The sequence below is a fragment of the Geotrypetes seraphini genome, chromosome 13, assembly GCF_902459505.1.
Source record: "Geotrypetes seraphini chromosome 13, aGeoSer1.1, whole genome shotgun sequence".
In the NCBI taxonomy this organism is placed as follows: Eukaryota; Metazoa; Chordata; class Amphibia; order Gymnophiona; family Dermophiidae; genus Geotrypetes; species Geotrypetes seraphini.
In genome coordinates this window covers 81956254-81981934 of record NC_047096.1, presented here as the reverse complement: position 1 = coordinate 81981934, position 25681 = coordinate 81956254, and the positions used below count along the sequence as shown (strand labels likewise).

At 41.8% G+C, this 25681-nt stretch overlaps 1 protein-coding gene across 7 annotated transcripts in view; it reads right to left on the bottom strand.

The window, feature by feature from the left end:
- The window catches only part of GHDC (GH3 domain containing), a 57517-nt gene extending 35064 nt beyond the window's left edge, over window positions 1-22453 (bottom strand). The window contains exons 1-7 of one of the 7 annotated variants that reach the window (XM_033918245.1): window positions 21977-22453; window positions 18663-18822; window positions 17901-18198; window positions 15745-15941; window positions 14679-15285; window positions 9255-9450; window positions 7112-7183 (exon numbers count right to left, since the gene is read on the bottom strand). In XM_033918245.1, the coding sequence (XP_033774136.1) occupies window positions 7112-7183; window positions 9255-9450; window positions 14679-15285; window positions 15745-15941; window positions 17901-18198; window positions 18663-18722 (1430 nt within the window). In that variant the 5' untranslated portion in view covers window positions 18723-18822; window positions 21977-22453. Of the gene's footprint in view, window positions 1-7111; window positions 7184-9254; window positions 9451-14678; window positions 15286-15744; window positions 15942-17900; window positions 18199-18662; window positions 18823-21498; window positions 21948-21976 lie in introns of those variants that run through there. The other 6 variants (XM_033918246.1, XM_033918248.1, XM_033918249.1 and 3 more) reach the window with 6 other exon arrangements.
- Window positions 22454-25681: the final 3228 nt, after the last annotated feature.

Below are 25681 nucleotides of genomic sequence, written 5' to 3'. Positions count from 1 at the left end.
AATACCAAGGGAATTTCTGCTTCTCCTGGAGGAGTTCGTTTTCATTTGAGTTTTCTTTTGCCTGATGGACATTAGAGCAAGTTTGGGAACCTTCTCATGGGACTTTCTTTCTCAGCCATGCCCTGGGGGTATAGATCCTGGCTGTAGCGATGCCTTTGAACCCTGGTAAATCGTCTGGCTAGATGAACATATACTTTTTGCCTTTGTTTTTTGTATTTTTGCAGCACCTCTGCGGGTTCGCGTACTTTGGATTGGTAAAGAGCTGCATAGACTTTTATCCCTTGCCTTGTATCATTGACTGAGCGGAGGAGCGAGAGGGGGGGAGCCGGGCTCATGGGGTATGCTTTTTATTTGTTTGCTGTTGGGATAGATAATTGGGGAGGGATAGCTTGCTGTATAGGGGGTTTGGGAGCGGTTTGGGAACGGCAGCTGATTGACTGGAGAGAAGACTTGGATGGGACGGAGGGGGGTGGTGTTGGGCTGTGTGGGGAGTGGGGCCTGCCTGTTGAATGGGAGTGGGTTATGAATGTGTGGGGATCACAGTGTGGACTGAAGGGCTCTCTCATATTGTGGTTCTTTCCTTTATGGATTACACACGCCCAGTGGGACCTAATGGGGGGGTGGGGGTGTCTCACAGGGTCTCCTCTTAGATTCATATACATCTTCTACTTGCTCTACTAACTGATGTCCCTTTTCTCACTTTGAATGTAGCAGGAATAAATTCTCCAATTAAAAGGCCCAAAATACTCTCTTATTTGAAAAAAGAACGATGTTGCTTTCTTGCAGGAGACACCTCACTGCAGCCAAGCATAGCAAACTGCAGAGGGACTGAGTAGGGGAATTAGCTTATGCTTCATATAACTCCCGTCAGAGGGGAGTGGCAATCTTAACCCATAAGGCTCTTGCCTTTATGACCCACAAATCACCGCTCATGAGGATCCTGCACTATGTCCTTCTGGCGGGGGAATTTCAGGGGAGGAAGGTACTGCTATGTAATCTGTATGCCCCGAACGTGTACTCTCACTCTTTCTTCTCGACTCTTCTGGCTAAAATTCTCTTTTTCACTGGTTATCATCTTCTAATTCCAGAGGGGTAATTTCCTCATGCAGGAATTGGACCTTATCGATATGTGGTGTACTTACCATCCGGGAGAGCTTGACTTCACCTTTCACTCTCGAGTGCACGATAGCCTATCTCGTATTGACTATCTATTGGTCCCGGCCTCATGGGTGGGCAAAGTTGAGCAGACCTCTATTCTTGATGTTGTTTTTCAGAACACTCTGCTGTTGTTGTGAAGATAAAGTGGATCTCGGACTGCCCTCGGTGGGCCTGGCGATTGAATTCCACCCTCTACTTGGATGGGGACTTTAGGATCTACCTGGCAGACGCTTGGATGGAGTATGCCACCTTTAATGATAATGGGGAAGTGTCCAATATTATTTATTGGGAAGCGGCGAAGGCCTTCTTGAGAGGCAAAATTATAGCATACACTGCTAGTAAAAGAGCTGAACTGTTGTCCTTAACTGCGGGCTAGTAGGCAAACCTTTTGTACAGGGTCCCATGGAATTGATAGGAAATCCTATTTGGACATTTGCAAAAAGATAGATAGATGACATTCTATCTGCCCGTGCTCTCTTCCACCTTCAGGTTTATAGGTATAAACTGCATTACTGGGGAAATAGGATTTGGAAGCTCCTGGCCAATATAGTGCGGCCCAGCAGAAAAGTGTGCTATGTTACTCAGCTCAGGGAGGCAGAGGCCCCGCTGCTTACTCAAATACAGGACATCAAAGACAAGTTTGTGCAGTTTTATACTGATTTTTACAGTGCTGGCCCATATGGTACTTCTGCTCAGGATGTCTTTTTCCGAGATATTGCACTTCCACAGGTATCCCTGGAGGGGATGGAAATGTTGAATGCGCCCATTAGAGTAGAAGAAATTCAGGCTGCTATTGGACAGCTCAAGCTCGCTAAAGCCCCTGGGCCAGATGGCATGGGGCCTGAACTATATAAGATCCTTAGATTACAGGTGGGACCAGCCTTAGCTGCCCTGGCTTGAGATATTCAACAAGGGGGCAAATTATTACCGGAACAATGTCATGCCACAGTAGTATTGTTGCCCAAGCCGGGCAAGGATTTGGAGCAGGTCGGTTCATACCGGCCGATTTCCTTGCTAAATCAGGACATGAAGATCTTAATCTCTATATTGGCCCAGAGGCTGGGGAGAGTGATTCCCCTCTTGTTTCATACCGATCAAGTGGGCTTTGTTCTGGGTCGTTTTGCATCCGCCAATATACTAAAGGCTCTGGTTGCTTTACGGGAGGGACAATCGCGGCCTGGAGATGATCTGCTGGCGAGTCTGGATGCCAAGAAGGACTTCGACAAGGTCACTTGGAATTATCTCTTGCTGACACCCGCCGTGACCCCTCCCGAATAATCGCAGCAGGAGGGATGCCATTTGTGGCTGTGTTTAAGTGTGTTTGCTGGTCTTATCACTACTCTTGTGCCTGGGGGCTTTGGCTCATAGGTTGCTCCGAGCGCAGGTATGGCTTGGCCTCCAACCTAAACTCAGTGTTCGCTCCTAAGCGGCCGATGAGGCAGGGGCAGATGTGCAGCCTGTCTACATGGCCATTGCTCGGAGGATTGGAGGGGCCGCCGCTGCATTTCCCGGCTGACTGGTACAATGTGGGGATACCACTCCATTTCACTGCGTTTGTGCATAATGGATGGTGTATGCCCTCAACCTTTGGCAATCATCTGCACCACAGACGGGCTGTTCCTGCTTCATTTGGAGCTGGGCTGCAAATCGTTGGGTTTGGCTGGGCGTTGGGAGGAGCGAGGTAGGCAAAGAGTGAGCATCCAAAAGCCGGAGTCCCAATGAGAAGCCTGCCCTCCATACAACGCGTCAACATTGCTGCGCCGAGCAAGCAACTGCAAACTCACTTCCACCCCAGTCCCCCCTCCACGCCAAAAACTGCAGAAAGTAATGCCACTTTCTGAATGGCTGCTGTCAGTTCTCGCGAGTCCCGCGAGAACTGATGGCAGCCATTCAGAAAGCGGCACAGGCCCAGGCAGGAACGCAGAAAGCTTGGGCTTCCGCAACCATGTCACCCCTGCACTAACATCCATGCACTGGCTTCCTATCCAAAAATGATGCGCCTTTAAAGCCTTGGTGTTAGCTTTTAAGACTTTTCACAAAATGGCGCCAAACTACATAGCATCAAAACTACAAATTTATGTCCCCAACCGATCACTGAGATCCCAAACAGAAAATCGGCTGGTCACTGAGATCCCAAACAGAAAATCCACCTGGCCACTCACTCACATCTGAGACATCCCGAAGACGCTCATATTCTCACTACATACCCAGAATGTGGCACATCATCCCCCCATCTGTTAGATCACTAGACAGTCTTTGGAACTACAGCAAAGCAGTGAAAACCTTCCTCTTTACAAACCCAGCTCCTTAAAGACCCACGTCTATACCCCTGATGGATGGATCTCAAAGACATGACCTAAAACTCCAAACGGAATCTCACAAATACTCGCATGACACTGCTAATATAACCTGAATTACTACTATATTCTCCGACAACAAACATGAACCCACTTACTAAGAAAGCTATCTTACCACCATGTGATATCTACACTGAATGTGCTGCAATTAAATCCACCCTATGTCCAACAAGTCAGTATTTTATGTCTGCATGTTATGTCTATACTGTAAATGCTGTAGAGTCTGTATTTCTCACCAAAGTATTTCCTAACCATACTATGAATGTACTCTTGTAACCCGTTCTGGGCTCCTTTGAGTGGACGGGCTAAATAAATAAATAAAAAAGGTACCGGGTGTGTATGTATGTTTTAAAAAAAGTACAGGGGTCGTAAAAATTTGTATTTTCACTGCATAAGATGCACCAACATTTCCACTCACTTTTGGGTGGAAAAAAGTGTGTCTTATGGAGCAAAAAATATGGTAAGTTATTATAGTGAAGGAACAAGGGGGAGCTGAAGGAGTTTTGACAGTATGTGATACCATGATCTGAAAAAAGTTTTGTAATGGAGAAAATCTTTGACACGATTGATCATAAACTTCTCTTGAGCACCTCCAAGACATTGGTATCACCGACCAAGTGTTGGATTGGTTTACATCTTTCTTCTCAGAACGCACCTCTAAAGGAATCTTTAATACTGCATCTTCTGAATCTTTTAAAAACAAGCATGGCATCCCTCAGGGTTCAATATTATCACCTCTACTCTTTAATATTTTTATGGCACCCCTCTTGACCTTAGGTCAGTCTATCGGTTTTACGATGTTCGCTTATGCTGACGACATGCAGCTTATTTATCCTATTGAGCTGAACAATCCTGGTGAGGTAGCTATCATTAATGAAAAACTTGAAAGAATTAAACTCTGGTTGGATTCAAACATGTTATCCTTAAACATTGATAAGTCAAAAGTCATGCCCTTTCCCTTCAAAGAAGGATTATCTATTCAGGCCCCTTTGAAATTTGACTCTTCACCCATCAAAACTGTACCTTCATTAAAATTGTTAGGGGTCACTTTAGATAGCAAATTCTCTTATCATCTCCATATTAGTACGGTTGTCCAGCAAATTTTTCACCGGCTAAGAATGATCAGATCACTTTCTAAACTTTTGCATACTGCATCTTTGAACATCCTAATCCATTCCCATGTTATTTCATATATAGATTACTGTAATGCCCTCTTTAAAAGGAATAACAAAAAAAAAGAACTTAGGTGACTTCAGATTGTGCAGAATACTGCAGTAAAAATAATTTATGATGCAAAGAAATATGATCATGTTATCCCCCTTCTGCATAAGGCACATTGGGTACCCATTGAGCAACGAATTAGTTACAAAATCCTCCTCTTAACCTTCAAAATCTAATTATATAACCAGCCAGAATTTATCGATAAACTTCTTATTCCATATAGCCCATCCAGATCTCTCCGTTCTGCAGCTCAAAATCTCCTTAACTTTCCATCCTTAAAATATATTAACACTTTAAGATCCAATAATTTTGCAGTGACAGCACCTTCCCTTTGGAATTCCATTCCTAATTACATAAGGGAACAAACTTTCGTAGGTCCTTTTAAGGGCATTCTTTAAAATTAAAAGGGGATAGATTCCGTACAAATGTAAGGGAGTTCTTCTTCACCCAGAGAGTGGTGGAAAACTGGAATGCTCTTCCAGAGGCTATTATAGGGGAAAACACCCTCCAGGGATTCAAGACAAAGTTAGACAAGTTCCTGCTAAACCTGAACGTACGCAGGTAAGGCTAGTCTCAGTTAGGGCACTGGTCTTTGACCTACGCGCCACCGTGGGAGCGGACTGCTGGGCACGATGGACCACTACTCTAACCCAGCAGTGGCAATTCTTATGTTCTTATGTAATTGAAAACTTTCCTATTCTTAAGCTTTTGATATATAACTGCCCTCGTAAGGGCAATCTCATTGTTGTTTTTCAGGTTAACCTTCTTCTTAATCGTTTTTTCCTTTACTTATAGTTCCTCCCTTTTCCCTCTTATTTTACTTTTGTTTGTCTGGTGTATGTATTTTTGTTTTTACTGACCAATTTCCAGTAATGATATGTTTTGTTTTTAATCTTCTGTTTTTGTGTCATTGTATGTTGATAATGGATTTTATTATACACCGCTTTGAATTTTAGATTAAGCGGTATAAATTTTTAATAAACCTTGATCTATGTTCAAATCAAATTGAAAGACATGGAGAGGATCATAATTTCCTTTTTCTCAAAAATAAAACAATCATTCTGCCTGAACTGGAAGGGAAACAGCTGTGGGTGGGGGAAAGTGCAGTAAATTGGTGGGAAAACTCTGATAGATGTAGACTTGAGACAAGAGTCAGACAGATGAAGAAGATAATCTAACACCCATTCCACTGCCAAGGAAGTTGTATCATGATGATTATGAAGACACCAGGAAGAAAACCTAGTCCACTTTTGTTGGTAACATTGCTGAGTGGCTGGTTTCCTGGATGCATCTAAAATTTGATGAACAGGCTGAGAAAGATGTAAGTGAGATGGATTCAGCCCGAGAGAAACCAAGCTGTCAGGTGTAGTGATTGCAGGCTGGGATGTAGAAGTGATTCCTAATTCTGAGTGAGCAGATTAGGAAATACTGGAAGAGATATGGGCTCCCTGGAGCTGAGTTGAAGTAGAAGGAAGAACCAATGTTGCCAGGGCCACCATGGAACAATGAGAATCATGTGGCTGCTTCTTTCTTGAGTTTGAACAGAGTTCTCAACATGAGAGGAAGTGGAGGGAATGCATATAGAAACAGGCCTGTCCAATTCAGAAGAAAAGTATCTAATGCCAGACGGAGAGGAGAGTAAAGTCTGGAGCAAAACTGAGGCAACTGGTGATTGTGAGGAGCCGCAAACAAGTCCACTTGAGGAGTGCTCCATTGAGCAAAGTTTCTGCTGGATGAGGTGATTCTTAAGGGTTCGCTTTTGCAGAGACGAACAACAGGAACAAGTCTCTGGACGGTGCTCAGGCCTATGAGATACAGCATTTTCATGATAGGCCCCAAACACTGAAGGCACCAGCGTTGTGGGTCAGTGAGTTAAATGGGCCGAGAACAGCGTCCATACTTTTTAAAACCCATCTTGAGGCCGGGTTGATGGAAACACGGCCTCAGCTAAATCAAACTTGGAGGCCAAGGTAGACGAACAGGCCCCGCCGGGTCGAACCCGTGAAAGGGTAAACCAAAAATGTTTTTGTTTGTTTGCTTTTTTTACTAAAACAGCAAAAGAAAGATAAAAGAAAAGAAAACTGACTAAAAAGTCAGAAAGCCGCGAGAGCAGGAAGGCAGCAATACGAAAAAATTTCAACAGCAGTTGAAACGCGACTTCTTACCTCCGCGGAAACTAAGAAAATGAGGGACCACATGCCCTACGTCAGGCAGGAAGGCACTTGCGCATGTGCAGTTCAGCTTTCGTAAACTTTCTAAGCACTTAAAGTGGCGATATACTTTTAAAAGTTGTCCATACCGGGGATCTGTCGGTGATGTCACCCATTTGTGAGAATATGCTTCCTGCTTGTTCTGGGATAATAGAGAATACCCACCTGAAGAGCACCTGGACCACTGGACACTGATTGTAGAATCCAGTTACCATCACGACATCACCAGTCCGATACCTAAGGGAGCAAGAACAATTTGAGATTATACAGCTCCCCAAATTGGTACAAAGATCTATATGAGGCCTATCATCAGGTCATTTGTGCAGGACATCTTTCAAAAGGGAGGAGAGGAGGAAAGGAACTTATAATTACAGTTGGACAGACAGATACAAGGAGATAAAATGACACATCCAAGATCATACAAAGCTAAAAACTGGAAGTAAAATGTTATGTTATGTGCAATCTTATATCTCGCTGAATCCTCATTAATTAGAGTTCTAGGCAGGTTACAGGCAACATATTCTTACACAGAATTTGGTATAAAGTTAAAATAAGTTACAAAGAATTATATATGCTACATAAAGTTATCAAATTATACATTCAGTCTGGGGTAATATATTATAAATAGCAACTGACCATTAACACTGTCTTTGTTTCGGGTGACTTGTATTATTATGAGTCTGAGTCTCTTTGGACGCCTGGTAGAGATTTCTTAAAAAGCCATGTTTTTAGATTTTTGCAGAACTGTGTGTATACTGTGCTTATGCATTTGGATACTATTTAAATAAATGCAAATCAAACTTGACAGAGAAAGGTCATGGACTAATTTTGGACCCAAAATGTGCAGTCATCTTAGAGGGAAAAAATTATCTCAGAGAAATACACACTCTCTCTCTCTCTGACCCTAACTTGTGCCTAACTCAAATACAAAAATACTGTATCTCTCAATGCTTTGTAAAATAAATCTAATATATAAACAAAGTCAGATTTTGTAAAATAACTGTTTTCTAATATCATCTATTAGATATCAGATTTGTCACGTAAAAATGGGTGACAACTAGTAGGAAGATAAAATAGCTCACCCAGGGTCAAGCAGAGCCTAATGTAAAGAGTCACAGGGACATAAAGTGAGATCATCATGAACAGAGCTGGGATTAGAACCAAGACACAGAGAGATAGTGAATTGCTCAGGATTATACAAAGTTCATAGTGGCTTGAGAGAAGTCCACTTTATCCTGACAGAGTACAGAGGAACTTTGATTTTCAGGAATTCTGACCCAAATTTCACAGTTTTGGAACTACCAGTAGCTGCAGGATATAAGCCAAGGACTGACACTCAGGTGACAATAATCAATGAAAAAAACAAAAACATACGTAATAGAAAATACTAGTATGTTACAAAAATAATAAAAGTAGAACAACAAAACTACGTAATGTACAAAATCATACTCTAATGTAAATAATTGCACAGACCAAGCCAAGAAACCTATCGCTGGATAATATTCTCTAAAGTTGAAAGGGGATCGATTCCGTACAAACGTAAGGAAGTTCTTCTTCACCCAGATTGTGGTAGAAACCTGGAACGCTCTTCCGGAGTCTGTCATAGGGGAAAACACCCTCCAGGGATTCAAGACAAAGTTAGACAAGTTCCTGCTGAACCAGAATGTACACAGGTAAGGCTAGACTCAGGGCACTAGTCTTTGACCTAAGGGCCACTTCGTGAGCGGACTGCTGGGCATGATGGACTACTGGTCTGACCCAGCAGCGGCAATTCTTATGTTCTTATTGGGAATGCTAGGTGCCATTTCTTAAGTCTGGTGAGAAAGAATCCCAAACAATAGAAAGCCACATGATGAGTTGCCTTTAGTAGTCCAATATTTGGGATGACCTAAGGATACATGATGGCTGATAAGGGAAAAGTAAACTGAAAAGAAAGCAGGGGCTCCATCGTAGACTACATGAAGAGCCTGTATCAAAATCTTATCTTTGATCCCAAAAAGTCTGAGTAGGCAACATTCTCCTTATATGGATTTAAATTCCAATAAAAGCATAAATATATAGGAAAGTTTTAGGAGAAGAGTGAACTGATGTGGATTTAACATGTAAAGCTTAAAGCAATGAGGTTTCTGAGCTTTGAGTGGTGTTGCTGAGGTTCTATAGGCAATATTTATGGCTGAATAATTGAAGATTGGATATCCCGGTAATTTGTTTGTTAACGTTGAGCAAAATCTTCTTGTATCTGGGGCATCATTGTCTGTGTGAAGGTATGAGCACATATAGAGGATCAGCTTTAAATGTGGGCCCGTACCTGTATAGGCCAGCACAATTGCTTATCACCAGCTCATACAACCCGCTCTCCTTCACATCCCACATGCATATAGTTGGAGGCTGCTGGTCACCCTCCTCTAAGTGATCCATAGGGAGGAATTCACAGAACACGGATCTGGGACATAATACATAGTGCTGTTCCAACTTCTTGGGCCAAAGATTCACCCCAATCAGACCTAAAAGTAGCAAAATAGAAAGAAAATTGTTCTGATCATATGTGCTCCACATTCAGGGTCCCTTCCTTCACACCAGCTCCTGAATCTCCCACCCCCTCTATATTCCCCCCATTTCCAAACTATCCTACCCAACAAATTCCACCAGAGGCTCCTCCCCCTTGTGGTAACAGGAAAAGGAATATGACTCCCTGGTACATTTACACCAGACTTTGGTTTCATCTTGCTCCAGAGTAGCAACATCACTGAAAATAAACTCTTCTTTGCTATAAAAGTAAACACTATCACCCGTAGGTGACTGTCAGTGCAGGAACATACACCAGAACCTTGGGAAGGAGACTAAAGTGTTCTGTGAAGACCCGCCTCCCAGTGAGCAGAAGAAATCAGCATTGGATATCTTCCCATATTTAAGCTGACAACATAGAAATCCTCCAGTATTGCTCCTGACAGCAAAGGACTTCCTCTGGTTTGGCAAATCTCCTCCAGCATAGCACAACTCCACTTGGCTTTTTGAGAACCACTTTCCCTGTTGATATGCATGCCAAAGATTTGGCTTCACATATCCACCTGGAGATAAAGACACTTGATGCTGTCTCTCTCCTTTCTTTGCATTATCAAATAAGATGAATAAAGGCTTCAATTTCCTAAATGGTGTTGTTGCCTTCAGATAACGCCATAAAACCTACTTATATAATAATATAATATAATAAAATAATATACATGTATAATAATATTGTTTAAGAATGCCAAGTGTGTTATGTAAATTAATTGTAATAATACTGTACACTTGTTGAAAGAAATAAAAAGGAATAAAGATTTAAAAAAAAACAAAAAAAACCTACTTATGTATTCACAGAATTTTCTTTCTTTCTGTCTTGTTTCAGCTGAAAATCAACAACAATATCATATGGTTGGAATGGAACTGACATATCACTTTAATCTAGAGAATGACACAGTGACCGTTACCTGCGGCTAGTCACGAATAACCTGCCGAAATGGGGATGAAAAAAACCTGGTCGCCTCGTGGAGCAGTGAATAGCTTTGTCCCCACAGTTAATTGAGGGAACGCACGCAAAATACTTATCTCTGATTCCACGCTCCAGCAGCCCCTTCCCTCCTTCCATCCAATCACTGTGGTACGGGCATCACCCTCCCTCCCTTCTCCTTTCCAAGCGATTTTTATTTTTCACTTAACAAGCAGCCAAAGCCTTTTCTGAAGTCACGTGTGGCTGCCTGAAACAACTTCTCTGACACAACTGGAAACAGGAAGTTGCATCAGAGGAAGATGCTCGGACTGTGGCGGGAGGGAGGGGGCCGCTGGACAAGGTGAAGGGTGCTGAAGGGAAGTGGAGGGAGGGGTGAGTGATGAAAAGATGCTGAAGGAAAGTGGGTAGGAGAGAGAGGGGAGAAGACACTGAAGAAAAGTGGGCAGGTGAGAGTGGAACAGACGCTGAAGGGAACTGGATGGAAGGAGGGGATAAAAAAAAAGGAACATGCTGGATTGGGGAGACAGATACCAGATCCGAGGGGAGGAAAGGAGGAGAGAGATGCTAAAAACCACCTGGGGAAGGGAAGGGAAGATGGAAGGGAAAAAGACAGATGCCAGACTATGGGGGGAGCGGAGGGAAGAAGATGGGTGCCAGGGTGCCAGACCAATGGGGGGGGGGAGGGAGATATGGGAGAGGCACAGTAACAGAGCAGATGCCATATGGAAGAGGCACAGAGAAGGCAGACAGTGAATAGAAGGAACAGAATGATGAGAAGATGAGAAAAGCAGAAACCACAGACAACAAAGGTAGTAAAAAAATTTATATTCCTTCTTTTTTTTTTTTTTTTTTGCTTTAGGATAGTATATTAGTTGTGTTGATAAACATTTATAAACAAAGCTCTGCTAGCTGAAGATTTATTTCACTAGTTCGGCAGCCAGAACTTTGATTTACGGTATAAATTGACAATTGTACAGAATATTGTTTCTTTTTATACTTTTTTTTTTATATATTTATATATTTTATAAAATAAGTTCAGTATAAAACTATTTGAGGCTTGCGTGGATGGGATCAGATGGTTTGCGGGAACGGGGTGGGAACTGAGCTTGTGGGGACAGGGGCGGAGATGGGGCCAAATTTTTTCCCCGTGTCATTCTCTACTTTACTCTTTTTCTAGAAAAAAAGAAGTAAGGTATGCCAGGGAGAAAGACGCACAGCAGTTATTCTTTTGGCCACTGTTGTGTTGGAGTATCCACCCTCCTTGATCTTTTTTTTTGGCTTGCAGCTGAAGAAGTTTTGTGATTTGGTTTTTAGCCACGTCACTACTGGATCCCATGATTCTAAAATCGCTCGATACAGCAGCAGGATAACTTCCTTCTTTCTGGTTATAATACCCTTCTTGATGATACCCAACATTCTATTTGCTTTCCTTGAGGCCACTGCACATTGTGCTGTTGGCTTCATTGTGGTGTCCACTAGCACTCCCAGGTCCTTTTCAAGGTTACTTTCCCCCATTACCAACCCCCCCATTTTGTAGCTGAACCTCGGGTTCTTTTTCCCTACATGCATGACCTTGCATTTTTCCACATTGAAGTTCATCTGCCATTTATTTACCCACTCTTCCAACTTGTTCAGATCCCTTTGTAATTCTTCGCATTCCTCTACTGTTCTAACCTTGCTACAGAGTTTAGTGTCATCCGCAATCGCTTATCTTTTTTACTAAGCGATAAACAATATAAATTGATAAAAACAATTTAAAAATACAAAAACCAATAAAACTACAAGAAAATCAAGAAAAGAAGGGAATGGGGAAAACAAGAGGGAAGGGGAATCATTCTGAATGGAGACATTTCATTGAAGGACAGAGCTCAATGCTTGAAGGCATCTACTATAATAAAATGGTAAACGCACATGCGCACTCTTACCGGCGTGTTCCCTGATCTGTAGGTCCGTGGTTGGCAGAGTGTGCATGTATGAGTCTCCAGGACTGTCTTCTGCACCTGTGCTGTGCCAATTGCTGGGTTTAAAAGCCGCGGCATCGCCTCCTCTCACGAGCCGCACCAGCATCGGAGAAGGGTTCCATGCTGGCTGAGATCGTGAGAGGAGCCGCTGCGGTACCTGTAAACTTAAAAAACAAAACAAAATTTCGAAGTAAGGGAAGGGGGGGCCCGATAAAGAAGAGGACTCCAGCCGTGAACCGCTGCGGCACCGCTAAACTTTAAAAAAAAAAAAAATTCGGCATGAGCAGACAAGAACGCGGGAAGGGAAGGGGGGACCGACAAAGAAGAGGACTCAAGCCGTGAGCCGCAAGGAAGAAGCTGGGCCTGCCTGCCTGCGGGGAACGCTATAAGGGAAGGGGGGCCATGGAACAGGCTAGACTGCGGGAAGGGAAGGGAGAGGAGCCGAACGGAGCAGCTAGATCGCAGCAGGCCAGAATGTGGGGGAGGGGCCGAATGGAGCAGGCCAGATCGCGGTAAGAGAAGGGAAGGGGTGATTGGGGGGAAATGCTGCTACTGCTGCACAGGGACCTGGAGGGGAAGGCAAATACCGCTGATGCTGCACAGGGAAGTGTGTGTGGGGGGGGAGGGAAATGCTATTGCTGCTCCACAGGGAAGTGGGGAGGAAATGCTGCTGCACAAGGAAATGAAGGGAAAGAATGACAGACAGACAGCAGGAGGGAGAGAGACAGACAGAAAGGAAGAAAGACACAGGGGCAGGGAGAGGGATAGAAAAACAGACAGAGAAAGGGGGCCAAGGAGAGAGAGAGAGACAGCGGGAGAGAGAGAGAGACAGAAAGAAAGAAAGAAAAACAGACAGACATATATTCTAACACCCGTTAATGTAACGGGCTTAAAGACTAGTCTTTAAATAAGAAGCATTTCAAAGCTCCCTTGAATTTGTCCATGTTTATTTCCTCTCTGGACTTGAGGGAGATGATGGACTTTGGGGAGATGGGCTAAATGAGGAGAGATGAACAACGCAGAGATAGCAGAGGGACCCAACAGCTGAAGCCAGTCTGCTGACACCTGAATTCATATCAAGCCAAAACATTTAGCAATTCAAGGGATTAGGATAGTGTATCATAAACTGTGTGCCTCCTGAGATTTCAGGTGTGCTGCAACACACTGGGGAGGAGGAGAGGCACCAGCGCTGGCTGACTGCCTACAGGATATGCCTCTTGCCATGAGAGGCACGTCCTGTAGGCAATCAGCTGTTGCCAGTGCCTCTCCTTCTCTCTGGCCCTCTTCCCTGCTGGCACCACCCCATGTTGTTTCTAACTAATTTTAAAGCTATGTTATAGATTGGATGTTCCTATTTTAAATAAAATGTTTAAACTTACAAAGCTGTTATCATTGAAATTGAATTGAAAATCGATTTAACAGGGCGAATTGAATCAAAATATTTCTTCCTGAATTGGGCAATACTAGTTGTAACATAACTTTTTTGGAATTTGCCAGTAACTTGTAACATGGATTGGCTAGTTTTGAAAGCAGGATATTGGATTTGATGGACAAGCTCCTGCTCCTCTTACTAAGTGGCTCCAGATGTCTTTGGCTGGTGGGGCCTGGAGATCTCCACTGGCTGTACTCCATCTGGCAGCTCCTCCTATATCTCGATAAGATGGGGAAGCAGGGTTTTGTTTTGGGGTTTTTTTTGTGGGGGGAGGCAGGCCAATAGAGAATATCTGTATCAGGGACAGAATAGAGGTGAACATTTTATTTAAAATAGGAACAGCTTTGTAAGTTTAAATTAGTAGATATGGCCCACAGAGTGTATGTTTGACATCCTTGCAGTCAAGCCATTAAAGCCGTGCTGAGCTAATGCCACCCCGTTGTAGCTCACCTGAAGCTAAGAGATCAGAAACATAACCTGGACCCATTGTACACAGAAATGCCTACTGTACCAAAATGTAGCCTGCTTCACATAGCTTTCAGGCCATATATAAGAAATTAAATCCATGCAAGGAGCTCTCCAACATTGTTTCAAGCAAATCTAAATTCTATGAAAGCAGTTAAATACTACTGAAATATCTAGTTTTCAATTTATCCACAGAACATGCAATTGTAGAAACTTCTCCACCAATGCACAAGTCCCCTCCACAGTTCAGGAAGCAGCAGCTATAACAACTTCTTTCATAAACATAGATACAGCATGTCACTTCAGTTTTATGGTGCCATCAGTCCCACACCTCTCATAAGCACTATGGATACAATGGAGTAACTTAGGGAATCTGAGGCATCTTACCTTCTGCTACCCTGTAGAGGGCAGAGTAGACTGAGACTCCTTTACAGTAGAATTCCCTCAGAGAATCCCCAGCGAGATCATCATAGCCAGAGTCCATGGCAAGGATCACTTGAAGCTCTGGCCACACTCTTCTTGCTATCCCCTCAAACCCCTGCTCAAACTGGGTTCTTAGCTCACAGGCTCTGCTGGGATCAGGTCTCAGAAGAAAATTCAGTTGCTGCCTCATGCTGTCAGGCAGCTGCAACTGGGGATTCAGATAGCCTTTATCAAGGTCCTCAGTTAGCATGAGCCAGTTATTCTGCAGGTATGTAAAAGTGTCGCTTAGGTGCAAAGTAGTGGTTGCTTCCAGCATCCTCAGCGTTTTATCCCACAGAGCAAACAGCAGGCAGACATATGAGAGTTCAGGTTCAGATGTGATCTCTAAGGCAGCAGCTGGCAGAGAATCCAGATTGCTCAGATATTTGGTAGCAAAAGGTGGCAGAGGAGTAGAGGACACAATAGGGATTCCAGAATCAGACTGATGCAGTGAGAAAGCCCTGTGGAATCTGGCCATCTCCTGGACTTCTGGGTACATAATGAAGATGGTGCTTAGACACAGTGCTGTGCCCTGTTGGTAGAATGACAAAGTACAGACTCAGACATGCAATTAGTGGAGAAATAGTTGAAAGGATTGGCTGTCTGCCAATTAGACTTTTCCAACATCAACTTAGTCGATATCCCAAATAATTCTATAAATCAATTCAGACAGAACCAGCCGTCATAAGCCAAAAGAGGATCATGCATGTCTATCCTCTTCTCCTACAAATAGAACATACATGAACTGCTGATGTACAAGGTATGTGTAGTCTGGAATGGAGTAGCAGCCTAATGGTTAATGCAGTGGACTCAAATCCCAACACCACTCCTTGTTATCCTGGGCAAGTCCCTTAGCCATCCACTGTCTCGGGCACAAATTTAGATTGTATCCCTAAATGGGACAAGAAAATACTGACTGTACATGTATGTAGCTCACCTTGAACTACCGAGACAGGCATGAGCTAAATCCAAAAACACAAATTCATTGTACCTGGAGGAAGGAATCAGCAGCAGTAGATGTGGTACCTGGGACCATGGCACAAGTACCCAGGGTTCCTGAGCTTATGACCAGCCAGGGGGGCCTCCCCGATATTAGCACATTCTCCTCTCCCTGGGCAATCCTCTGGATATATTCATTGTAGTGGCCGGATTGGGTCAAAGGGTGACATTGACGAAATGTGGACAAATCTAAGAAAACAAGAAGTTGAAGGGTAACCTCCACAGCTAGATAAATGCTATCATGAGGCATATCACAGTATTCAATGCTGATTTCTTGAAAATTATATATTACGGTACATTGCTTGCAGCTGAATTGAAGCTGCTTCCCTATATCCCTATGGAAAGTCATGTTTTCCATATTGTCATTATATTACAGAGTAACAGAATTGGCTCTTGTTGTATCATTTGCAGCCATCAAAGGCAAAGCAGATGGAAAGATTAGGTTCTTACCATTAATCTTCTTTCTAGTAAATAGAAGATTCCTGAACATGTGGGTAGTCAATCCCTTTAGCATTGTTTTTCTCCACCTCATATTTAACCAGAGATATTAAGACATCTATAAACGGGACACAACTACTCAATAGATTGGTCAATTTCATGAGAGATGGTGAATATGTAGAGGTTGTAAATGATTTAATCTGTGACACCTATTATAAATCTTTCTTCAAAAGAAATGCTTTTTAAAATATGTTTTTATTCTTGGGGTTGAGGAAAACACAGAATGTAATTGCTTGTTTTTTTGTATAAAAGTTTAAACATGTAACGCTCAACTAAAACATTTATTGATGTAAAATAAAGATTTTTGAAATTACAAATATGTGCGGTGTGTTTTAGGAATTGCTAGTCACGTGAATTAACCCAAACTAAAACAATAGAAGGTGTGACAAAGTTATATGGAACAATGGTCTAGATTCGTAGGGGTCAATTTGATATCTAAAATGACTAACCAAGACAAGCAAGGTCTAGTCCAATCCCTCGTACCGAGTCTACTTGACTACTGTAACATCGCCTATTTAGCAATTTCCCAAAAGAACATGCAGCGTTTACAATTGATGCAAAATGCAGCGGTCAAACTGATCTTTGGGCTGAGGAAGTTTGACCACGTGACACCCTACTACCGGCAGCTGCATTGGCTGCCAATGGAGGCGCGCGTAAAGTTTAAAATTTGCCTGCTTCTGCTTCAAAGCACTACACGGACTTGCCCCTAAATATATAACTGATCTTTTCGTCTTCTCAGCCAACAGACACAAGAGAAGCTCACATTCCAACTTCGTTTCTCCCCCAGTGAGAGGTTGTAAACTGAAAAAACACCATGAACATCTTCTCTCGCACCAAGCAGCATCATGGGGTAAAGACCTAGAACAATTGCTTTCGCCCACTACTTATGAGGAATTTAGGAAACATCTGAAAACACACCTGTTCCTAAAGTATCTAGACAACTGATCCTCTCTTTTCTCTCCCCTCTATAGCGATTAACTTGTTCTATTGATCACTCTCTCCTCAAAAATGGATTTCCTGTCCTATTAACCATCTTTCTTCCTCCCCTCTTGATCAGATATAATAACACATGTATAGAACATATAGAAGGGGTAGGGAGGGAAAACTATTGTAATATTAATATGATATAAAATTCTGATAAAGGGTTTATTTAATTCACATTGTAAGAACATTTAATAATAATTTCAAGTGTTTTTTCATAATTGAATGTATTACATGTATTTCACTTGATGTAAGAATTTAAAAAAAGAATAAAAAATATTTATTAAAAAAAAACAAACAATTTGTACCTTTGCTTAATCTTTGTAAACCGCATAGAACTTCACGGTATTGCAGTATATAAGCTGTTATTATTATTATTATATGTATCTGTAGCAGGGGCCATAGACACACAATAAAGCATCTGTGAATGGATAACCCACCAAAGAATTTTGTAGAGAGTTGTACGTGTATAAAAATATGTCGTGACAAGACCAATGAGCGTTCTTGTTTTTGTGGATGTTACATTGGACCCCCGGATACATCAACCGCTAACATGGTAAGTAGAAAAGGGTTTTGGTACTATGTTACTATGTTTTTGTACCCACAGGTTCATAAATAGTGTCTGCCATATGAGAAATTGAAATTACAGAATTTTTTCTTTCCACCCACTTGTAATTTCCCTGAAACAGAACTGTCGGCCATATTCAGTGTCCTGGTTCTGACGGAGCTGCTGGAGAAGGATGTCTTCCTGGATTCGCTGAACATTCTTAGAGTCAACCTCCAGGTGCTGGCGCTGTCTGAAACCCTGCCAGCCAATGATTCGCAGTGCTACATAGTGCCAGAAAAGACCACTCATGCTTTTCTTCCGCCCACAGGTTCTGTGTCGGATAACCTTCAAAAGCAGTAGGAATCCTCCTGCAACCAGGAGCCCAAGGACAACACAGATGAGCAACAGCAACATCTTGCACTGCAGGAAGAAATAACACCAGAGCAAAATGGCTTTAATGCATATATTACTGATGCTGGATACCAAGGTCAGAACTGATCAGAAAGCCATCAGATTGCATGTGGAAGAGAAAGTCAGTTCATATACTTGGTGACCAGGCAGGAAGCACCAATGAGAGTGGATCTAGACAGAGCTGCGCCAGCCTTCAGTAACTAGAAGGGAATGTGGGTAGGACAGTTGGTGCTCTTTAAAGACAGTCAGATATGGAAGAAAACAAGAGATAAAATAAAGAACATCAGCAAATCTACAAAATGTGTCACTGGCTGCAAGGGACAGCAAGATCTTTGCTTCCTTTAAATCATTTGATATTGTTTGACTTATTTCTTTATACTAGAAATGTGTTCTGTACAGATTTAATATATAAATTGAAAACATAAAATTACCATTCATATATATAGCATATGCTAAAACTGTGTGAATCATACATTACGTATATAATACAGATTGGAGTAGCAGTCTGGCGGTAGAGCCCTGGGGCTTGACATTCAGGGTGCTCTGTTCAAATCCTACTGCTGCACCTTGTAATCTTGGGTAAGATACTTAACCCTCCATTGCCTCAGCTACAAAAATTAGATCAGCAGCCTTCTGGGAACAGAAAAATACCTAGTGTTACGTTGTGCTACAACTGAAAAAGGTGTGAGCAAAATCCAAATTAATAAATAAAAATAATCAGTTATATCAGCAAATCATTAAAAAAAATAGCAGAGCTGATCTTTAAAATCAACAGCCACTATCTGCATAATTGCACTGTGTAGTCACGGATAGTGTTACTCAGAATTCTTACTCTTCAGACAGTGCCAGAGCAGAGTGAGGGTGAAGTGTGGGCATTCCACCTAACTATACAGATGACCAGTGATGTTCAGCCGCTATCCCCTCATTCTATAATCTTAGCATCTAAATGTAAGCACCGTTTGCATCGAAAGATTAACTTCTTTCTTGTAAATCCAAGCTCTATTCCTGACAAGTGGGTTATTCATCCCATGTCGTGAGACTGCTTGTAGGACTTGAGACATCTAGGTTTTATTTCCATTGAATGGAAATAAAACCCAGATGTCTCAATCTGTCCTCCTTACATCCAATACTTTCAATAGAAGTAAAACCCGGATGTCTCAATCTGTCCTCCTTACATCCAATACTTTCAATAGAAGTAAAACCCGGATGTCTCAATCTGTCCTCCTTACATCCAATACTTTCAATAGAAGTAAAACCCGGATGTCTCAATCTGTCCTCCTTACATCCAATACTTTCAATAGAAGTAAAACCCGGATGTCTCAATCTGTCCTCCTTACATCCAATACTTTCAATAGAAGTAAAACCCGGATGTCTCAATCTGTCCTCCTTACATCCAATACTTTCAATAGAAGTAAAACCCGGATGTCTCAATCTGTCCTCCTTACATCCAATACTTTCAATAGAAGTAAAACCCGGATGTCTCAATCTGTCCTCCTTACATCCAATACTTTCAATAGAAGTAAAACCCGGATGTCTCAATCTGTTCTTTTTTTTCTGGAGCCATATGGTAACTCTACCTTCCCAGCCCATCCTCAACTGAATAGCCATATACGGAACAGACCGTGCAAGTCTGCCCAGTACTGGCCTTAGTTCTTCAATATAAACCCATTATTTTCTGATTATTTATTTATTTATTCAATTTTCTATACTGTCCTCCCAGAGAAGCTCAGAACGATTTACATGAATTTATTCAGGTACTCAAGCATTTCTCCCTGTCTGTCTCAGCAGGCTCACAATCTATCTAATGGACCTGGTGTAACGGGGATATTAAGTAATTTGCCCAGGGTCACAAGGAGCAGTGTGGATGGATTTGAACCTACAACCTCAGGGTGCTTAGTCTACTCTATAGCATTAACCACTGTGCTACACTATCTCCCTCTGTGTTCATCTCATGCTTTTTTGAACTCTGTCACTGTTTTCCTTTCCACCATCTCCCTCTCTAACTCCACAGATTCGGAGATAAGTTTTTCACTGTTCAATTTGATACTTTCTGCTAGAAGAAAGTCACTAAGTGAGAAAAACTTGAAGATTCTTTGCTTTCTTTAATATAATGAAAATACTGAATGAATTGTATTGAAAATCTGGATAATAATTAGCAAATGTTGTCAAACTTGCAAAATTTGGATTTTTTTCCCACAAAATTTTGAAATTTTTTTTGTGCAGAATTCCTCCAAGAGTAACATTTCCACAAAAATAAGGGTGTGAACACTAATCATCCCCCTTTCACTAAGCTGTGGTAGAGGTTTCTACCGTGGCCTGGAGTACTAAATGTTACGATGCTGCTCTGATGCTTATAGAACTTCTATCAGCATTGGAGCATTTAGTGCAGTGGTAAAAACCACCATCATAGCTTAGTAAAAGAGGGCCTTAAAAGAATTAAAAAAAAAAAATTGTCAACTTGCCAGGCTGGCAGGTGCCACTCCAGAGATACACACATGTATCCTGCACCAGCGACAGTAAATGACAGCAAATAAAGGCCAGCATGGTTCATCCAGTTTACCCAGAAAGGATGTGGTTGTCTAGTGGGAACAGCACATAGTAACAAAGACCTATCCACGGACAGGGTATGTTTATATAAGCAAACACGACTAAAATCTTTAAAAGGATAATTAACAAAAGATCAGGAAATATATAGAGAGGAAAAAGGGAATTAATAGTACGAAAATCATAGGATTAAAAATAATATTTATATAATTGTGTAACTTGCTGGTTAATCAGGGCTTAGGGAAAGATTAAGTTTACTGACATTTATAGAAGGTGAGGTGAAAATCCTGAGTCCATGCTCTCTCTATTTGTTTTCAGGCTTTTTAGCTAAAGGACACTTTCTTTTGTATTCTTTGTCTATACTAGTAAGCTGAGGAGACTGATAACAGAAGACGATTTCTGGTCTAACTGTAAAGAAGATATATGATTTCACATTCCTGAGCGAGGGAAGACTATATGTTAAAATCTGTTTTAAGTGCTTTAATAATTATTTAATATGGGAAATATGAATGTATGCTTTGGGATCTCAAAAGAAAGAATGATAAATTGTATGGATGTATGTGTTATTTTATTTAAAATTTTCTATACCGTTTATACCTAAACAGTTCACATATCTTTACATACACAATTTAATAAAACAAAGTAAAAACAAACAAATAATTCTCAGAAAATCACATAAAATATCCAGCAAAAGAACCACAAAAATCAATATCTACAAAAATGCATTAACAAATAACTGAGTTTTAAGTAATTTTCTAAAGTTACCCTTATGATAGCATTTTCACAACTGACTGACAAATGACTCCCGCACAACAAAAAGTCATTTTGTTGGTTTCAGCATATTTTGGATTAGCATTTGTTATCAATAAAGTCTGGAGAGACTAAGGGAGCTCAAGGCAGCCAATTCCTATGAGCGATCTGCATGGGGCAGGAAGGAGCATGGGAAGATCACTCCTGCCCTGAAAACCCGCTAGACTACCAGGTAAGGCTTAAGGGGGGCTTAAGATAGCCTGAAAAATTAAAATGTGTTTTTGTTTTGTTTTAAAACCGGGAATAACTGAATCCGCGAATGCTGAAACCGCAGATTCGGAGGAGGAAGTGTAGCTTCTAAATCCTTAATTGCTTCTGATCATTTCAGCTTTACACAGCTAAGAAAGTGAAGTTTAGCTAAGTTTTTCACTTTCTAAGATTTTGGTGGTGCCTTAAGTGTCCTGTGGCCATCAAGCAGTCGCTGCCTCCTTACGTTCCACAATTGTCCTCTCAGGGCTTCAAACTCGGCTCGACAGCGCTGGGATCGCCCTCGGGGGCAGGGGACACGCACACGCTCAAGCTCCTCCTCCTCCTCTAGGAAAGCACCGGCGAGCGGTCTCAGCTCGCTACTGAAAACAGGAAGCTGCGTCAGAGGGGGCGGAGAAAACGGCGGAAATGCTGTCGGACTTTCTTTACGCTCATGAATTCATTCAGATAATCAGACGTTTTCCCCTCTCTGTCCCGGTGGCCTCATAAATAATGTAGCTAAAGTACTTCCATGGTAAAATGTGACAGGCTGCTATTAGAATGATTTAAAAACAACCCCTCCCCTACAAATGGTTTGCAGATGTTCACCTAGGCTTGCTAAATTTACCTGCTCAGAATAAGAATAACAACAACTTTATTCTGCTATACCGCCATAGTCGTGAGACTTGGTTTACATTGAAGAGGGCTGGACAGTCAGCGAGTTATAATTTGCAGAGATAAGAGAAATACAGCATGCAGAGAAAATGAACACAATGCTTATTTATTTCATTTTGCTGCCCCTTAAAAAAAAAAAAAAAAATCTCTGCCTGGGCATTCTTCTGTTCTTCCACTTGGATCAGTGTTCTTCCTTCTGAAGCCTACAGAACACATCAGATCCCTCGGGTCCCTTTTACCCCCTCACCTTTGCTGCTAGTTTTGAAAATGGTGCACCGACACCAGCATTGTTTGAAAAACACCCACATAACAAATAAATCAACAACAAATCATGGCAGGAGCGATGCCCACTCTGTCCTGGCATACTTGCACAATTCCCCAACTCTACCTACCCCCTACTCCTTCCTGCCATCACCCAACTCCCCCATGCTTCCAACAACCCCCCCCTCCCTTATTCAGTAAATTCAGATGGAGGGACACCTACCCCTCTCCAGGCCTTCCCCTTCCTGGTGCATCCTGAAGTGTTTAGCGATAACGAGACATTTTATATGTGTGCCAACTCAGGCAATTTGGGGCCAAGTGAACATTGGTAATATCAAAGACGCTTTCTTGGAACTCTGCGATAGGCCCGCCAGCAGCAAAGCACAATCCAGGTCCATAAAATAGGCCCTCCACATAACCTGGACAAATTCCAAGGAAAACATATACACAGGGGCCAAAACCAGTCCCTGATGGACTCCTTACGAGGCTATTTTTCAAAAGAACCTATATCAATAGTTTCAATGATAAATTCTTAAATTTTTGAATGTGCTCATAAGTTCTTCAGCTGGGCGCCACAACAGTGATACGATGTCACTGATACAATGCTTAGATTTTAATCAACATCACAGTCAAAATTACCAGCCTTCCTTGATAGATTCATTCCATACTCAACATTCTAGACCCTAAGATCAACAAATCAAAATCTTCTTACAGTCCCTACTTTGAAGGTAATTGGTACAAGGTAGAATGAAATATTTTCTGTTACAGCTCCTGAGCAATGAAATCATTGACCTATTTATCTCCAGGAAGAATCAATGTTAAAAAAGATTCAAAAGTGCACTAAAGAGTTTTCTCTTTATAGATGCTTTCGGGAATTAGCTTAGGATAAAAGAATGGCTCTCCTTTGTCTACAATTTTTTCTTTTTTTTGGTTGAACAATATTCCCTTCAGGCTAACAGGGTTCCCCATCCTTCATGTTTCTTCCTTAATTGTTCTTTATCTTTAAAAAATTGTAGTTCTACCTTCTTCCCTTTCGTTTCCAAGTATGGTATCTATAGTTAGGCCATCGTACGTCTCAATAGGTATAATTGTATGTTTCAATATGTATCAATTTTTTATGTAACTCACTTTGAATTTATTATAAAAGCATTTTAATCAAATTTTAATAAAACCTGATCACATTCCGATGGAGCAAAATTGCTTCCACTGTATGTTAATAATATGGCTTTTACAAGATATTAAAGTAGACCATTTAGCTGAAGAGTTGTTTCTCAGCTTCAACACAGTCTGTGTTTCGCTATGGCTACATCAGGAAGCCAGACTTGTAAGCTTTTTAAGATATTTTCTTTTGCTTATGTGCAGTGCCTGAATACTTTGGTAGACACATCCAAAGTTGAAAAGACAGATGTAGGGCAGAAAGTGAAGGACAGAAAAACAGCAAATGGTTAAAAAGGCCCTGGAAACAAGTTAAGAGGACAGACAGAAGGAAGTGCAACCAGAGCCTGGAAGAGATGATTAGAAAAATAAAATCCCCAAAGGTAGGGAGAATTATTTTATTTTTAAGTTAGTGATTAAAATATGTCAGTTTTGAGAATTTATAGCTGCTGTCTATAGTTTGCACTGTTCAGTAAGAAATCGCTTTCTTTCTATTTCTCGTTGTTGTACTGCATGTAGAGTCTGGCATTTTAAGGTTTTGTTTGTGGTATTTGCAAAGGGGTTATCTGTGTTCTGCATGTGTGACCAAGACCAGATATTCTGGTAGGAATGAATGTAGAGAAGCATACAGTGCGGTTTAATTTTGTGGTTAACCATTATGTGTTGGTTTTATCTATAATAATAAAATGCTAAGTGCACATGCGCACTCTCACCGCGTGCTTCCCTGATCCCTGTTCTGACAGGCTGTGGGGTAGGAGTGCGAATGCGCGCCAGACAAGCCTCCCTGCTCTCCACCTCGCAGCTGCAGAAAAGGCCTCACACTTGCGGCTTCAGGCTCATCCAGCTACAGCACAGCAGAGAGTCGGCAGTACAGACTAATCAGTTTCTCCTTCCTTCCCGCGATCTGACCAGCTCACAAAGGCCCTTCCCATGGTCCCGATTCCAGCAGCCTGCAGCACTGTACAAACGCTGCTTCGGGGCTTTCTATTGCCCTGATTTACTCTGGCACGTCCCTGATGACATCATCAGAGACGCAGCAGAGCAAATCAGGGCAGTAGAAGGCCCCGAAGCAGCGTGTGTACAGTGCTGCAGACACTGCTGGAGTTGCAGGTTTGTCAGGACCGCAGGAAGGGGAGGAAAGGGACTAAGGGAGCCAACCAGACCACGGACAGGGAAAGGGGGGTAGGGGAAATGCTGCTGTTGCACAGGGAAGTAGTGTGGGGGGAGGGAAATAATTCAAACAACTTACTCTGTGAAACTACTGTTATTACACAAAAAAAGATAAGTGACAGATATGATACCTCCATATAGACACTGAGAGATAGAGACACACAGGAAAAAAAAAAAACCCTTAAAGACAAGGAGCAATAGAGAAAGATTGAAAGAAACAAACAAACAAATAAAAAACAGTGGACAAGAAGAGAGAGACAGAGAAAAAAAAATCCACATACAGCAGCCAAAGAGACAAACACCAAAACAAACAGACAGAGAGAGACCAAAAGTAAGAAATACAGACAGCAGCCAAAGAGATAGACAGAAGGTGACAGTCAAAAAACCACACAGAAGAACAGGGGTTTAAAGAGACAGATTTAAAGAAAAAAAAAAACCAAAAAAACTTTGGACAAGGAGAGAGAGACAAACAGAAAAAAAAGACAGGGGCTACAGAGACAGATTAAAAGAGACAGACACCAAAACAAAGACAGACAGACACACAGCAGCCAAGGAGACAGACAGCAAGAAAAGACAGACAAGACATACAGCGGCCAAGGAGAGACAGAAAGAAAGACAGACACACAAATCTATTCTAGCACCCGTTAATAGAACTGGCTTAAAGACTAGTGTGTATGTATATATATATATA